The sequence below is a fragment of the Grampus griseus genome, assembly GCF_964374135.1.
Source record: "Grampus griseus genome assembly, chromosome: 11".
NCBI classification, from domain to species: domain Eukaryota; kingdom Metazoa; phylum Chordata; class Mammalia; order Artiodactyla; family Delphinidae; genus Grampus; species Grampus griseus.
The window spans coordinates 91,973,016-91,988,392 of record NC_139005.1 but is presented as its reverse complement, the minus strand read 5'-3'; the positions used below and the strand labels follow the sequence as shown (position 1 = coordinate 91,988,392).

The window sequence follows — 15,377 nt, the reverse complement described above, 5'->3', positions numbered from 1 at the left end:
ACCCTGTGTAACTTCTGTTCTCCGGGCCAAGCCTGTGAGGTGAATCTGACCCTGGAAGGCCGGCTGGAGCTGCAGGGTGTCCTCAGCACGCCATACTTCCCCAGCTACTACTCACCCAGCACCCACTGCTCCTGGCACCTCACGGTGAGCCCACCTACCCTCTGCCCAGAGCACCCTATAGACCTCCGGGGATCCCAGCTGGGAGGGGAGCACTGTCCTGCCTCTGCTGAAGCACCCACAGGCTGAGCTCTGGGTACCAATCCTTCCAGGGCGGGTGGGATGGTTCTGTTGCCATGGCGACGCCTGTTTGCTGAGTGACTGACAGACCTCAGCCCCAGCTGGCACTCTGTGTTGGCAGGCCCCTTCCCCGCTTTGTTGTCCTGGGAGGTGGGACCACCGCCTGGCCGCAGCCCATGGGCCGCCTGGTGACTGGCTCCTCTGTCCCAGGTGCCCTCCCTGGACTACGGCTTGGCCCTCTGGTTTGATGCTTACACTCTGCGGAGGCAGAAATACGACATGCCATGCACCCAAGGCCAGTGGACCATCCAGAACCGGAGGTACCCGCCCGGAACCCCCTTCCTGTCCCTGCAGGTAACCCCCCTCGGGAGCCCAAGTCTGGGACCTCAGAGGGGCATCAGGCCTGTCGCCTCACCCTTGACCCAGTCCCTGTCCCGGCCCCCAGCCCGGGCCTCAGCCTCCCCTCCTGCCACCCGGAAGTCTCAGACACACATTTGTCATCAGCCACCTTGGATGTTGGTCCTAGTTAGAGTGAAATGGTTTCATTTCCTTGGGTGCTGTCACCCCAAATCCTTAAGCGAGATGACGCAGAGCCACAGGACTCAGCAGTGCTAGGGTGCCTTTCCCTAAACCCGCCCAAGTGCAAATGCAGACACCTCTTGCCTTGTCCCGCTCCCTGCTGTTGGCCACATTCAAGCGGCTTCCCGGCTGTGAAGCTGCAGAGCCAGCGCCCATGCCGCTCTTGCTAACCCGACCGCTTCCCAGGGCCACCCTGAGTCACCCATGCCCCCTGTGGGGCGCCAGCCCTTGCTCTCTGTCCTGCCCTTTGCCCCCCGGTGACAAAGTTCCTGAGGAAGAATTGAGTCCCTTGGGGAGGTGGGCAGGACGCAGCGTGGCCAGGCCGTCCTCTGGTCGACGTGATGCAGTTTGATCAGTCGGATGAAGGCTGGGAAATGCCCACTGTGGCTGGCACCCTGTGGGCCACTGTTGGTCCTGACGGCTGCAAGGGAAGCAGGGAACGGAGGCAGTGCAGACGCGCTTTCCCTGGTCTGGGGAGTGAAGGAGAGAACTAGGGCATTCAAGGAGGGGGTATTTACAAGGGGAGGGGCTCTGTGTCTAAATGCTGTGCGGGAGCGTCCCTCAGAGGCAGAGAGGATGGGTCACGCACAGGGGATAATGGGGGCATGGAGGGAAAGCAGAAGGACACCCTCCCATGGTTCCATTTTTGCAGCGGGGGCAGAGGCTTGGGGAGAGAGAAGGGATCTCAAAGTAGCCTTGCAGATCTGGGGAGACCCCTCCCCACCTGCGGTACAGAGATACTGAAGAGAAGATTCTACATCTAGTAGCAGATTGGGCGTCTGCTCGCCTTCCAACCCTGAGGTCCTAGGGGTCTAATGGAGGCTGGGATTCTAATATGCAAGGTTCTTGATTTCAAAGATTTTGAGTATCCAAGATTCCAGCACACTAAAATTGGAAAGTTCTAGGACTCTGGAATTCTTGGATTCTGGGGTTGGTGTCCACGTTCACCAATGCTTGCATATATTTTTTATATATATATAAATTTATTTTTTATTTTTGGCTGCGTTGGGTCTTTGTTGCTGCACGCGGGCTTTTCTGTAGTTGCAGCGAGCGGGGGCTTCTCTTCGTTGCGGTGCGCAGGCGTCTCATTGGGTGGCTTCTCTTGTTGCGGAGCATGGACTCTAGGCGCGTGGACTTCAGTAGTTGTGGCACTCGGGCTCAGTAGTTGTGGCACATGGGCTTAGTTGCTCCGTGGCATGTGGGATCTTCCCGCAGCAGGGCTCGAACCCGTGTCCCCTGCCTTGGCAGGCGGATTCTTAACCACTGCGCCACCAGGGAAGTCCAACGCTTGTATTTTGCTTATCGGTTGATCCTTTTGAAAAGCGTCAGCCAGACGAGAGGGGACGGGGATTGGTGATGCTCGTTCACTCGTCATCATCCTTTCCAGGGAGTTTGCAATTTATCAGGGACCATGATTAAAAGGAAAAAGAAGACGTGCCGAGGGTGTGAGTTCAGGCCTGTGCTGTTTGGGGGTGATGTCAGGTGGTGTGACTCTGGCCCGGTGCTTTTTGGAGAGCAGAAGGCATCTTGTCCCACGGGTCCCAGCATGTGGGTGGCATTTCTGTGCCACCTCTGTGGTGCTCCCTCAGGGCCCCTCCCCACCTGCCTGGGGGCTTCCCAGACTGGGGATGGCTGGGCTCACCCCCCAGTGTCAGGAGCCCAGAGTGACCCTGAGAGTGGTCCTCGATTCACGGTTCTCCACATGATGATAACGTTTTTTCCCGCCACCCTCTCAACCCCATAGCTGAATCTGATATCTCGACGAGGGGCTAGGAAGGGGTGAGAAGGGCCTGGGTCTGATACTCCCGCACTTAGTCCCCAGCGCCATGGCTATTCCATTAGCCGGGAGCCGGGCCCTGGCACCAGGCGCCCCATTCCACCTGCTTGGTGCTCAGCACAGGGCATCAGTTCATGGCCCGACAGCCTGTGATGTCAGAGGCATCATCGTTCCATTTCCCAGAGAAGGGAATCGAGGCTCAGTGGGATTAAGTAGTACCCAGATGGGTCCGCAGTCAGGGCCTCTCTCCCATGCCCACCACTAGCCATGAACAGCAGGTCACACGGTGGTCCACAACGTGCTCCCCCTGCAGGGCCTTCTTCCTGCCTCCCTGACGTAGCCAGGAGGGTCAGGCAAAGGTGTGGGCACTGGGGGCTGGGACTTCATGAGCTACCCTTGGGTTTCAAGTGTGGACCGCAGATGGGGAGAGTCTTCATCAGAAGGAATGATAGTGCAATGGTGAAATTTCAGGCACTGTGACAGAGTCTATCGGGGTTGGAGGGGTCTCACCTTCCCCACTGTCTCAAAGCACCGTTGAGCTATAGAAAGTGGGCTGGGCTGACCATCGAGCCCTACCCTCACCCATTGTACAGGTGGGAAAACTGAGGTCTAGGGAGGACTAAAAACTTGGCTTCTTGTCCTTGTCTTTTTGCATTTTTGAAGTGGTGGCAAGGGACCAGGGTGCAGCTGGGTTGTGGGTGGGGTGGGAGGGTGAGGTTTGACAAGGCCCGGCACTCCCACCCCCTCCTCCCTCTTCCCAAGCCTCCCCCCCCTGCTGGGGGGTTGAAGATGTGCTTGGGGGCGTCTGGTTACCTGGTTTCTGCATGTAACTCTGGGTACACCCCCTTCCTCATCTGTAAAACAAGGGGGTTAGGCCTGCCCAGGGTCCAGGGCCCCAACTTTTTATTATTTACCCATCAGAAAGATGTCTTCCAATAAGTTGTGTTTATTAGCTCCTAATGAAATGTCATTCCAAGTTGGGCTGGAGAGGTGGAAAGAGCTTAGCTGTTGAAATGAGACACAGCAGTGTTCAAACCCTGGCTCCTCTCCTTCCATTCAGCGAGGACTCACCCCTCCCAGCCTCAGGTAACTCATCTGAAAAGTGGGCATGCAGCAGGTCCCCATCCAGGGAGGAGTAAGTGAGATCGTGGGTGGAGGACGCCGGCTCCTGCAGGCCGGGATGGGCAGGAGCTCCAGAAGGCACTGGCCATGAGTTCGTAACTGGCTCTGGGCTCTGCACCAGGCAGGCCCAGAGCTCAGGTGCCGTTTCCATCACCCTCAGCAACCTGGCGAGGAAGCAGGCCCCGCACTGCCTCCTTCATAGACCAATGAGGGACTGAGGCACAGAGAGGCAAAGACATTCACACAAAGTCACCCAGCTCGTAACTAGAGAAACCAGAGTTGAGCTAGGCAGCATGATCCAGAGCGTGTGTGGCAGCGTGCGGGCCTGTGTGCGCACATCCATGCACGTACGCGTGCTCATCTGTGCGCTCACACTCGAGCAGAATCTTCCTGCAGATCCTCCGAGCAGCTGTGCCAGCTGTTCCCTCCCTTGGCCGAGCCGTCCCGACTAACGCACTGGCATCCTGCCGAGGGGACGGACAGCTTCTGGGGCTCTCCTCTCGTCACCTCCGAGAGCAGCCTGGGAAGTCCCATCCCTGACTTCTCAGACCTTCGTTAAGGGTCCGGGGTCCCGCGGTGGAGACTCGTGGCCCCCTGCCCCCAGGCTCCTGCCCGTGTCTGAGGGTGGAAGGGAAGGCAGAGGTGTACCTCCAGACTGTAAGCACCGGACAAACCATTTCCTCTAGTTCTGATCTTTTTTGATAACCAGCGGCCTATGTAGTTGCTGGGAAATTCTTTGAATAAGCATTTGTTGGAAAATCTGCTTGTGTGGGTGGCAAAGACACAAGAGGTCTGGGGAAGGGTGTAGATTTCCAGGCACAGGATTTGTAGGGAGGGGGAGGCACAGTCCTGGGGCCCAGAATGGCCATTGACGAGGAGCGACAGAGGGTGGGTGTGGGGAGAGGGTGTCTCACCCCTCAGGTGCCAGCACAGTGATGAGGAGAGGCTGGCGCGGGTTCCCCCACGGGCGGGGCATCCTTGGGCACTGTCACCTCACTCCCCCGAGCCCTTTCTGCCTTCCCCCTACCTCCCTGTTTTCTACCCAGTTTCTCCCCAGCAGAGGCCTCATGCCCTTTGAGTGGCCTGGGGGCGGGGCAGGGAGCTGACCTCGTGAAATCCGGCAACCATTTCCACTTCACCGATGGGGACAGGCAGAGCCCCTGGCTCCTCAGGTCTGCTGGAGCCCCTCAGGCCCGGCCTGGCTATGGGGCGGCCCTTCTGCTCCTTTGATCCCCTGGGCGGCCACAGAGGCTCCTCGGGCACTGCCGGGTGCTGGCGATGAGGAAGAAGGAGCTCCAGCTGCTGCCCTTGGTGAGCGCACAGCCCGACGATAGCAGCTGGTTTTCAAAGAAATCATTTCTCATGCATGCCATAAAACACCCTACAAGGGATCTGTCACCCCATCTTACAGACTTGAAAATGGGAGCTTGCTGAGGTTGAGGCAGATGCCCAAGGTCGCACAGCTGGTTCATGTGGCAGAGCCCAGCCTCAGCTCTGCAGCTGCAGGTCCACCACTCTGGCCACCAAGTGAGACTGCTGTCCTCCCTCTTTTTAGTGCTTGTCTTTGCTGACTGTCTTTCCCATTTAACCTGTCTTTAGGGAAGGGAATGCATGTATGTGTGTATCCATCCATCTATCCTTCCATCCATCCTTCCATCCTTCCTTCCTTCCTTCCATCCATCCATCCATCCATCCATCCACCAATTCTTTCTTCCTTCCATCCATTTAGCCATCCATCAATACACCAACCCACCCTTCCTTCCTTCTGTCCATCCATCCATCCATCTACCATCCAATCTTTCTTGAACTCCTCCCTGTGTAGAGTTGCTGACATGCAAGTTTGACCGGATCCCTGCTTACTGTCTAGGTGAGGCAAGAAGGAAACTTCTCCAAATCCAGAAAAGTGAGAAAGCGCAAGGCAGCCCCGGTGCAAAAATGTGCTTTCAGACCCCCAGCACTTTGTAGCTGAGAGGAAACGTGGACTCCACAGCTTTCAGACTTCTGGTGCTCCTTGGACAGGGTTTGGGGGGAGGGGGCAGCATTTGGTGGATGGGGAGGGATTGGAGAGCCAGAGGACGCAAACCCTCACGCAGAAGGCACTGTGGCAAGAACCAGAAATGATGATGTGCAAAGGGGCCGGGCCAGTGCGTGCGTAGTTCCTTGAGGCAGGCTGCGTGGGGGAGAGGGAGGGAGGGAGGAACCTGGTTAGCTGGGCCGCACGTGCCCCGCCTAATCCGGGCAGCCTCTGATCACTTCCAGCCAGTGTTTCTAGGGCTTAGTTTTCAGAAGCAAGAATCTAAGATGTTATGTGCAATTAGCTGGCAACTACATTTGAAAAGAAGTTTTTAATACTGCACAGGCTAAACAGATCGTCCTTAGGCTGAGTGATTCAGCCTGAGCTGCCGGATTACAGCCTCTTTTCTGGCTCCTGCTAATGAAGAGCCTCGCCCCAGAAATTCTGCCACCTCCTGTCTGCCCCAGGCCTCCAGGCTGAGAACTGAATGCTGCCCAGGCTGAGCAGTTCCTGAGTACCAGGCTGAGCTGCAGGCTGACCCTGGAATCCTCTCTTGGATGTCAGTAGAGAAATGTCCTACTGACAGATGCTGGTGTCTTAGAGCCTCTGGCTAAGGCTTGAGGTGACCATGCAGCCCTCAAATTCTTATAAACTGAAACATTCCACTGCCCTCCAACCCGGCTCTGGTTCCTTCCCTGTCTCTCCACAGTCTCCCGTGACTGTCTGGGGACAGTGCCCCAGGCCCCTGAACCTTAAGCATGTTCAGGAACGTACCTGATTCCTCATTTCCCCCTGCCCGGTATTTCCCAGCCCCCAGATCCCCTGTCCACTCTCCAGGGCAATTCTCTGGGGATAGTAATCCATGATAGCATTTGTTTATCTACTTTAAAAACAAACCACAACACCCCCTTGCTTCCTTAGTTTTAAAAGGATAAGGACGAGGCTTGTGCAGGAGCGCCCCCTGGTGGCACCTCATCCCGCTCTGGTCCCCCTGGGCTGCAGAGCAGTGGTTCTCAAAATTTTCCATCTCAGAACCCCTCTGTACTCTTTAATTATGGAGCACCCCAGAGAGTTTTATGCCTTGTATAAAAACTATATTTTTAACCTATATTTACAGTATTAGAAATGAAAACCGAGAACATTTAAAAATATTTATCAGTTCATTTAAAATAATAAGAAACCCATTACATTTTAACATAAAGGACATATTTTATGAAAAATTAATTATATTTCCCAAACTAAAAACATTTGGTGAGGAATAATCTCACCGTTTTACGTTTTTGCAACTTTCTTTAATAATTGGATTAGTAGACCACAAATGAATCCCCACACCTGCTTCCTCATTCAATGGGTTACACATCACATAGGCTCTGGAAAATTCCACTCTACCTTGTGTGAGAAGAGAGTGAAAAAGGAAAATGATACCTGAGAATTATTATAAAAATAATTTTTACTCTGGACCCCAAGTGGTCCCCAGACCATACTTTGAGAACTGTTTATTTGTATGGGGGCAAGAATATCACTGCAGGCAAACAGTATATGGGGAAACTAAACCTTAGGCCAGGTCTGAGGGGAGTCATGGGGAACGTGAGGGCTCAGCCCCTAGAGTTCATGTGGCAGTGACGGTCAGGGTGCACCTCCGCACAGTGCAGGCTGGGTGGGGCCTCCTGGGTCCTGAGGAAGCTGGCTTCTCGTCCACCTCAGCACTTCCTTTCCTGAGCCTTATCTGGAGAGCGGGATGAGAACAATCCCTCCTCACAGGGTGGAGTTGCTGTGAGAACCTCAAAATCCCCATGCAACGGGGCCTCCAACTATTACTGAACTATTAAATGCTTGCCGTGTTCTGGAAGTTCTGAGGAAACCTCTGGCCTCTGGCTCTGTGGGCTGCTGCATCTGCTGTGGGATGTTCCCATCATGCTTTGGGGCACTCCCACTTGCTCTCTTGACTTCCTCCTACCTTCTCTGCTGGGGGCATTTTCACCTCTGTCTGCAGACCTTTCCACCCGTGTTCTGGGTGTTTCCCTCACCTGTAAAGGCATTCCTGTTTGCTCTGTGAGGATACTCCCTTCCCTGTGGGAGGCATTCCTAGGAGCTGATGGGGCCAACACATCTGTTCTGTTGAGGGTGTCCCGCCTGGGAAGGCAGGGAACCCCAGGCTGCTCTCTGAGGAGGGTCCCGCTGCTTGGGGGGCGTGGCTGCGCCTGCTCCATGAAAGCATGGCCTCTTGCTGTGTAAGGCCAGGTGTGACCAGGCACCGTGTGGGATGAGCGCCGTGCCCCTCACCCTGGAGTCGGGAGGATTCTTACCTGCTCTCTGCGGGGAATCCCACCTGCTCTGTGGGAACGAGAGCATGATTGATGGGGACGGGGGTGTCCGACAGGGATGTGAGTGTGCTCCCACAGCTGGGGGGTGGTCCCACCCGAGTGTGGCCACTCACGGAGAAGGTGCCGCCCATCAGCATGGCACTGCTGATCCTGGGAGCGGGACTGGTGCCTCCCTCATGCCCAGAGGGTCACAGGGAAGCCACCAGGGCTGTGGAGGCTTCTCAGTGGGAGGGAAAGGCCTGAATGGGGAGTGAGGCTGCCTTCTCACTCCACACCGAGCACGGGAGGAACATCCCTTCCAGTCTATGGAGAGCAGACCAGTCAAGGACTATTGCTCCCACTGACACATTGGAGACTTTTGTCAGATGTCAGGTCAACAGACATGATAATTTCCCTTGTTTTACAAGGGAGGAAAGTGAGGCTCAGAGAAGGACTCTGACTTGCTAGACTCTTACAGCTCCTAGGTGACTGGAACTAGAGTCCAGACGTTAACTTTTATCCTGCAGGCAATGGGGAGCCATTGAAGGTTTTTGAGCAGGGGAGTGACATAGCCAGGCTGCTTTCTAGATGACTCTGGGGGTGAGTGGCCACCCAAGGGAGAAATCAAGACAGAGGAGGTGGGGGTGGGCTGGGGATGTGGCTCCCCCTTCCTTTCCGACCGCCCTGTCCTTGCCCTGTCTGTACACGGGGACCCAGGCTGTCCCTTACCTAGGACCAGACCGTGTGGCCCTGAGCCTGTCTCTGGTCACCCCCAGGCTGTGTGGCCTGCGAACCCTGCAGCCCTACGCCGAGAGGATCCCTGTGGTGGCCACCGCCGGCATCACCATCAACTTCACGTCCCAGATCTCCCTCACCGGGCCCGGCGTGCAGGTGCACTACGGCTTGTACAACCAGTCAGATCGTGAGTGTGGGCAGGCTGGGGACGGGGGCGGGGACCCCCTAAGCCCCCGCGGCTTCTCTCTGCCTCTGAGCTGTCCCTGGAAGCACCAAGAGGCTGGTCAAAAGGAGTGTGTGTGTGTGCATGTGCACACGTGTGCACAAACATATGCAGCTTTCTGTGTGCTCACGTGTGCAAGGCAGTCATAGGTGTTCACGAGGTATATACACTCATACCTACCCGAGTGTGTGCTGTGTGCATGTGCCCGGACATGTATGTCCACATGGACCGTGTACACAGGCCTGTGGGTACACATGTGAGCACACGGGTGCCTCGTGTCTGCACGTGTTTTCATGCTGACGCGTGTCCTAATGGCTCCTTCCCTGTCCAGCCTGCCCTGGAGAGTTCCTCTGCTCTGTGAACGGACTCTGTGTGCCTGCCTGCGACGGGGTCAAAGACTGCCCCAACGGCCTGGATGAGAGAAACTGTGGTGAGCTGCCTGCCCACCCTGTCACTCCTCTCTCCTCACCTCTGTGCTGGGCTGAGCCCACCCTTTCAAAACCCGCCCCCCACAGGCAGCTCCCATTAGCAGCATCCAGGAAGTAGGGCTCCCTCGCTGTGCTGACATGGAACGGTGGAAGCACAGAGTGAGGGCCACCCAGTGGGGCAGTGACAGGGACAAGCTGGGACCCAGGTGTCCTGACTCCCAGCTCAGGGCTTCTCCCCACCAGGCCATCACCCCCAGCCTTCTGCCAGGACAGCCGTCCAAGAAGGAACAGAGCAGATGAGGGAGGGTAGGACCAGAAGGGGGAAGGCTATCAAGAAGAGCCCAGCAGACCCAGGTTGGCCAAGGAGAGGATCCTTCATCTGCCTCCTCTGAGTGGGGTCCTCCACTGCAGGGGTTCAGACTGGAGCTGCCAACTCTTCCCGAGGTTGTGCTCACCACTGCCCAGCCCTGGCAGAAGGGGCTCAGGGTCCTGGTGGCCCCCGAGCCAGGGCTCCCTCGGATCAATACCTCTGCCTCTGAATCCTGGCTTCTGGCTCCCAGAGTCACCATCAGTGCAGCCTGTTCCAGTCTGATCTCCCCAGACCGCCTGCATCCCATCAAAGTTTTACATATGTGGGGAGAGAAGCAGGAGGGAAGGGAGGTGTGCCTGCCTCTGCGCTGATCCTCTGATCCTGCTCGTGAAGGTGCCTCCTATTTGGAACCAGAACATCTGGCGTCAAGTTCTGGCTCAGCCAGGTGACCTCTGGCTCAGCCAGGTGAAAAGTCACTTCATTTCTGTTTCCACCGATGAAACGGAGTATCTCACAGGGTTGCTGTGACGCTCAGGCGTAAAGCAGCTGAGAAAGAGATTTGCGATCATGACACGCGATACGATGCACAGTCACAGGCAGCGCAAAGTCCCAGCCTGGTGCCTCTGGCTTCCTCCCACCTGTCCCCTCCCTGTGTCCTCATACAGTTTGCAGAGCCACGTTCCAGTGCCAAGAGGACAGCACATGCATCTCACTGTCCAGGGTCTGTGACCAGCAGCCTGACTGTCTCAATGGGAGTGATGAAGAGCTGTGCCAGGAAGGTAGGGTGGGGTACGACCAGGTATCTAGAGGGAAACCGAAGAATGCGCTCAGCCAGATAGCCCAGCCCTTCTGCGTGCTTCTTCCTCAAAGCTTTCTGCTCTCTTGTCCAAATGCTTCCCAACCCATTTATAAGTATGCCCATATGTCTGTCCATCCATCCATCCATCCATCCATCCATCTTCTGGTCTCCCCAACCATCTTGTCTGTCCATTGATTCACACATCCACTCACTCACTCATCCATCGGCCTGTCCAACCACCTATCTCCCTATCCACTAAGCCATCAATCTACTCACTTACTGGTTTACCCAACTGCCTCTCTGTATGTCCATTGTTCCATCCTCCAGCCATGCATCCACGGATCTCTCTAACTACATGTTTGTCCATTAGTCCTTACATCCACTCATTTATCCACCCAGATAGCTGCTTGTCAGCCTTCTTACCAGACCATCAAGTCACCCATTTGTTGGTCTGCCCGATCTCCTGAGTCTCCAGTGTTTTATCCATTCGTCCGTCCATCCATCCATCTGCCCAGCCAACCTTCACTCATAGACGACCCAGTGATACGCGAGGCAGAGTTGAGAAATGAGAATAAAAGACACCAAAGTGGTCCCTGCCCTCTGGGGATTATCTGATAGTAGAAAAAAAAAAAAAATGATGGGTGACTCTCTTTGGCCCAGACCTTCTGGACATCATGTACAGTAGCGTATGAAGACTGGAGAATGAGATCAGGCTGAGAAAGCTTCCTGGAAGAGGCAGGCTTTGAACTGGGCCTTGAAGGGAGGTGAAATTTAAGTAGCGAAGGAAAGGAGAGCAGGCGAAAACTGTGGAGGAGGAAGCTGTGCACGGTGAAGGCAGTGAGGTGCAGCTGTGTGGCTGGGGGGGGCAGGGCCCCGCGGGCTGCCAGGCTGGGAGGGGAGCTCAGTCTGATGGGAGAGGCAGAGCCGCGCTCTTGGGGCCTCCCTGGGCTGAAAGTGGAGGCACGGGTCTGCCTTCAGGTACCATACCTGGAGGGAGGCGTAATCTTACTGTCAGGTGCCCAGGTCTGAGAGGGGGGACACTGCCTTCTCTTAACAGACCAGCGTGTGGGGTGCGGAGGGGACGTGGCCTTTAGGGGCTCCTTAAAGGAGCCTCAGGGAACCCTTTACTGGGGTCAAGAGACCCTCCCCGGTCGCCTCCTGGCCTCTTCCAGGCTCTGTCTTCCCCGGCCTTGTTTTGGAGGCTCCTTTGGGCTCAGGGACCCGCCCTCTAAGCCCTGCCCCCACCCCCTCTATTCCAGGGGTGCCTTGCGGGACCTTCACTTTCCAGTGTGAGGACCGCAGTTGTGTGAAGAAGCCCAACCCACAGTGCGACGGGCACCCCGACTGCAAGGACGGCTCGGACGAGCAGCACTGTGGTGAGCCCTGGGGGCTCCAACAGGCTGGGCTGGGCGGCGTGCCCCTCCGCCTGCGGGGCCGTCCAGCGTGGGAGCGAGGGAGGTACCCCGCTGCGGAGCTGGAGGGAGAGCTCATCAGTCTGTCCGTCTGTCTCTTTCTACCCCGCCTCTGCCCCTGGTGTGGGTCCTGCCCGCCTCTCTCCCTCCCTCGCCCCTTCATTCTCTTTCCCTGTCCCCTTCGTGTCGCTCCTCTGCTCGCCCTTCCTGCCTCCCCCTTCTCTTTTTCTCTGTGTCTGTTTCTCTGCGGCCGCTCCCCCTCTGTCCATCCCTGCCCCTCCTCCACCCCTAGACTGTGGCCTCCAGGGCCCCTCGGGCCGCATCGTGGGCGGGGTCGAGTCCTCGGAGGGTGAGTGGCCCTGGCAGGCCAGCCTCCAGGTTCGGGGCCGACACATCTGCGGGGGGGCCCTCATCGCTGACCGCTGGGTCATCACCGCTGCCCACTGCTTCCAGGAGGACAGGTGAGGGGGACGGCACGGGGACGTGGGCCGCGAGAGGTGGGGTAGGGAAGGCTGTGACAGGGTACGGTGTGTCTGAAACCTAAGCAGAGGGGAGGGCGGTGGGAAGCCCCTCAGACTGGCTGTTCCGACCCTTGGGTTCAGCCCTGCTCCACCGCGAGCACGCTCTGTGCCCCTGGTGAGACTGCTTGACCTCTCTGTGCTCTACTTTTGGTATCTTGCTTTCAGCTGGGTCAGTGATTCATTTATTTACTCATTCATCCATTCAATGATATTCGTTGTGCTCCTACTGTGTGCCAGGGGCTGTGCTAGACACTGGGGGACAGCAGAAAACAGAACTGCCTGACCTGGTCATAGGCCATAAACCCCCTCCTCCAGGCATGCCTGTCTGTGACCTGGGGCGGGAGAGGTGGGGCAGAGAAACCCACAAGAAGGGACATCTCACCCTGCCCTACAGACATCTTCCTCATCTCCGTGGTGGGCTGACAGCACCCACTCTCCACCCCTAGCCTGAGGTCTGGTGTCCCAGACCCGCCCCCCAGCACGGCCAGTTCTGGACTCTGTCCCCACACCTTCTCCTCTGTCCTGGGTCTACAGTCCTTGCCAAAGGCCTGGAGCCACCAGGGCACCCCCTCCCCTCACACTCAGCGAGGCAGCAAGCCCTCTCAGTGGTCTGGAGAATCTTCAGCCACTGCCTGTCCATGCTGCCACCATCACCCCTGGGTCACCCCGGCAGCCCAGAGCCCAGTTCCCTTTTGCATCCTCTGCCCAGGTGCCCAGGTGCCCTTCTGGGTGCGATCTGACTACCCAGCTTCTTTCACTTCATCCCTGGCTCCCCACTGCCCACAAGGTAGAGAAAGACCTGGATGCTGACCCGGCCTCCAGGGGTCTGCACAGCCCAGTCTCTGCCAATTCTCCCACACTCAACTCCCTCCCCCTCCTCCTGAGGACCAGCAAGTTTCAGGGCGTTCCCAGCTGCCCCATCTATAAAGTGCACAGAAAAAAGGAGAGAATGATCTGCCAGCGCCTGGCACTGTGCTAATTTTTGTTACATACAAAGTCTTATTGAATTCCCTCAGGCACATATGAGTAGGTGATGCTATTCCCATTTTGCAGATGGGGTGACTGAGGCCTAGAGAGGTGCACACTCACCTCGGGAGGGATGACGCTGGAGCTGGAACCCAGGCAGGAGGGCTCCAGGGCCACCACTGAACACCATACCACCAGCCGCCTGGCCTTCCAGAGCAGGGCGGGGATGGGTTGGAGGCTGGTGTCCCGGGGGAAAGCTGGCTACCCTAGGGAGCTGGGATGGGATCGGGGAGGCGGCCGCTGAGCGAGTCCCCGTCTCTGCCCTTAGCATGGCGTCCCCGGCGCTGTGGACCGTGTTCCTGGGCAAAGTGTGGCAGAGCGCTCGCTGGCCAGGTGAGGTGTCCTTCAAGGTGAGCCGCCTGCTCCTGCACCCGTACCATGAGGAGGACAGCCACGACTATGACGTGGCCCTGCTGCAGCTCGACCACCCCGTGGTGCGCTCGGCCTCCGTGCAACCCGTCTGCCTGCCCGCGCGCTCCCACTTCTTCGAGCCGGGCCTGCACTGCTGGATCACGGGCTGGGGTGCCCTGCGTGAGGGTGGTGAGCTGGACTGCGGGCAGGGGAGATGGGATGGGTCCCCCTTCATGCAGCTTCTGAGCCTGGAGGTGAACTGGCAGGGGGCCCTGGGGCTCCCCTCCAGAGGCCCGCTAGTCCTGGGATTAAATTGGGCTGGATTTCATGGGAAAAAACCTTTAACTATGGCCGTGGGCCTCTCCCCTTCCCTTCCTGCCAGAAGGGCATTTAAGGAGAACCAAGGTCATGGAAGGATATCCTAGGGGATAAGTGTGGAGTGATGGGGCAGGCCAGGGACCCCACAGCCCGTGGGCAAGCTCCAACCCTCTGCTCCTTGGACAGCGGGGGGTGGGGGGGTATGTGTCTGTGTTGGGGGGAGGCTCTTAATTATTAACACTTACCGCATGGAGGTTAGATTTTAGGGGAACATGATTTCATTTAATCCATCCAATAACCCTAGCTATTGGTTAGCACGGACCCCATCTTAAGGATGGGGAAACGGAGGCTCAGAGACATTTAGCTGTGACTCAAAGTCACACAGCCAGAGAGGGTTGGAGCAGAGACTAGAACCCAGGACTATCTGACCCCAGAGCCCCTGCTGTTTGGATGCTGCCTCTCAGAAACATGAGTTTCTCCCCTTCCCTCCTACACTGACCGGAGCTGGCCATCCCTAGAGGCCAGCTCTCAGTTCTGTACATAACTACAGCCACGCCCTGCACCCTTCGCGGTGGTGCCTTTAAAAATGTGTACTGTGCTTTACAATCTGGAGGTGGGCAGGACTGAGCGATAATTTAAAGACGGAGAAACTGAGGCTCAGGTGAAAAGTGACATGTCCAAGAGCATGATAGAGAATAGTGTAAAACAAGGATGGGTCCACTTCCTCATTCATTCATTCAATGACACATTTATGAGCACCTGCTATATGCCAGGCATCGAGTTGGACAAAGGGAATATAAAGACAAACAGGAAACATGCTTTGGGGAGCTGACACGGATGGGGAGGTACGGGGGGCAGTGGCAGCCCAGAGGAAGGGCGGGCTGAGCTCAGGCTTGGAGGATAGGTCAGCAGTGTCCCAGCGAAGGGGAAAGGCATTTCTGATAAGAACACAGGTGGCAACCCAGGGAGCCCTGAGGACACCCAGCACCAGAGGGGAGCCGGTGAATCTGGGTGCGGATCCGGAGCCAGGAGTCCTCCTCCTGACCTGCTCGAAGCATCAGGGCTTTGAGAAAAAGCACAGATGTCTGGGCCCAGCCCAGCCGAACAGACCGGATCTCCGGGTGGAACTAGGCACAGTGTTGATTGAAGCTCCTCGGGAGAAGTGCTGGCTGGACAGTGGGGAGACGCTGACGAGTTTTAGGGGGGAGTGAAGGGGTGAGAT

The 15,377-nt window shown here is 56.9% G+C and overlaps 1 protein-coding gene across 1 annotated transcript in view; it reads left to right on the top strand.

Annotated features, from left to right (window-relative positions):
* The window catches only part of TMPRSS6 (transmembrane serine protease 6), a 37,872-nt gene that overhangs the window by 20,748 nt on the left and 1,747 nt on the right, over nt 1-15,377 (top strand). Inside the window, exons 9-16 of the mRNA XM_082665062.1 lie at nt 32-144; nt 448-557; nt 8,809-8,954; nt 9,322-9,420; nt 10,394-10,507; nt 11,787-11,903; nt 12,232-12,400; nt 13,755-14,026. Of these exons, the coding sequence (XP_082521188.1) occupies nt 32-144; nt 448-557; nt 8,809-8,954; nt 9,322-9,420; nt 10,394-10,507; nt 11,787-11,903; nt 12,232-12,400; nt 13,755-14,026 (1,140 nt within the window). The remainder of the gene's footprint in view (nt 1-31; nt 145-447; nt 558-8,808; nt 8,955-9,321; nt 9,421-10,393; nt 10,508-11,786; nt 11,904-12,231; nt 12,401-13,754; nt 14,027-15,377) is intronic.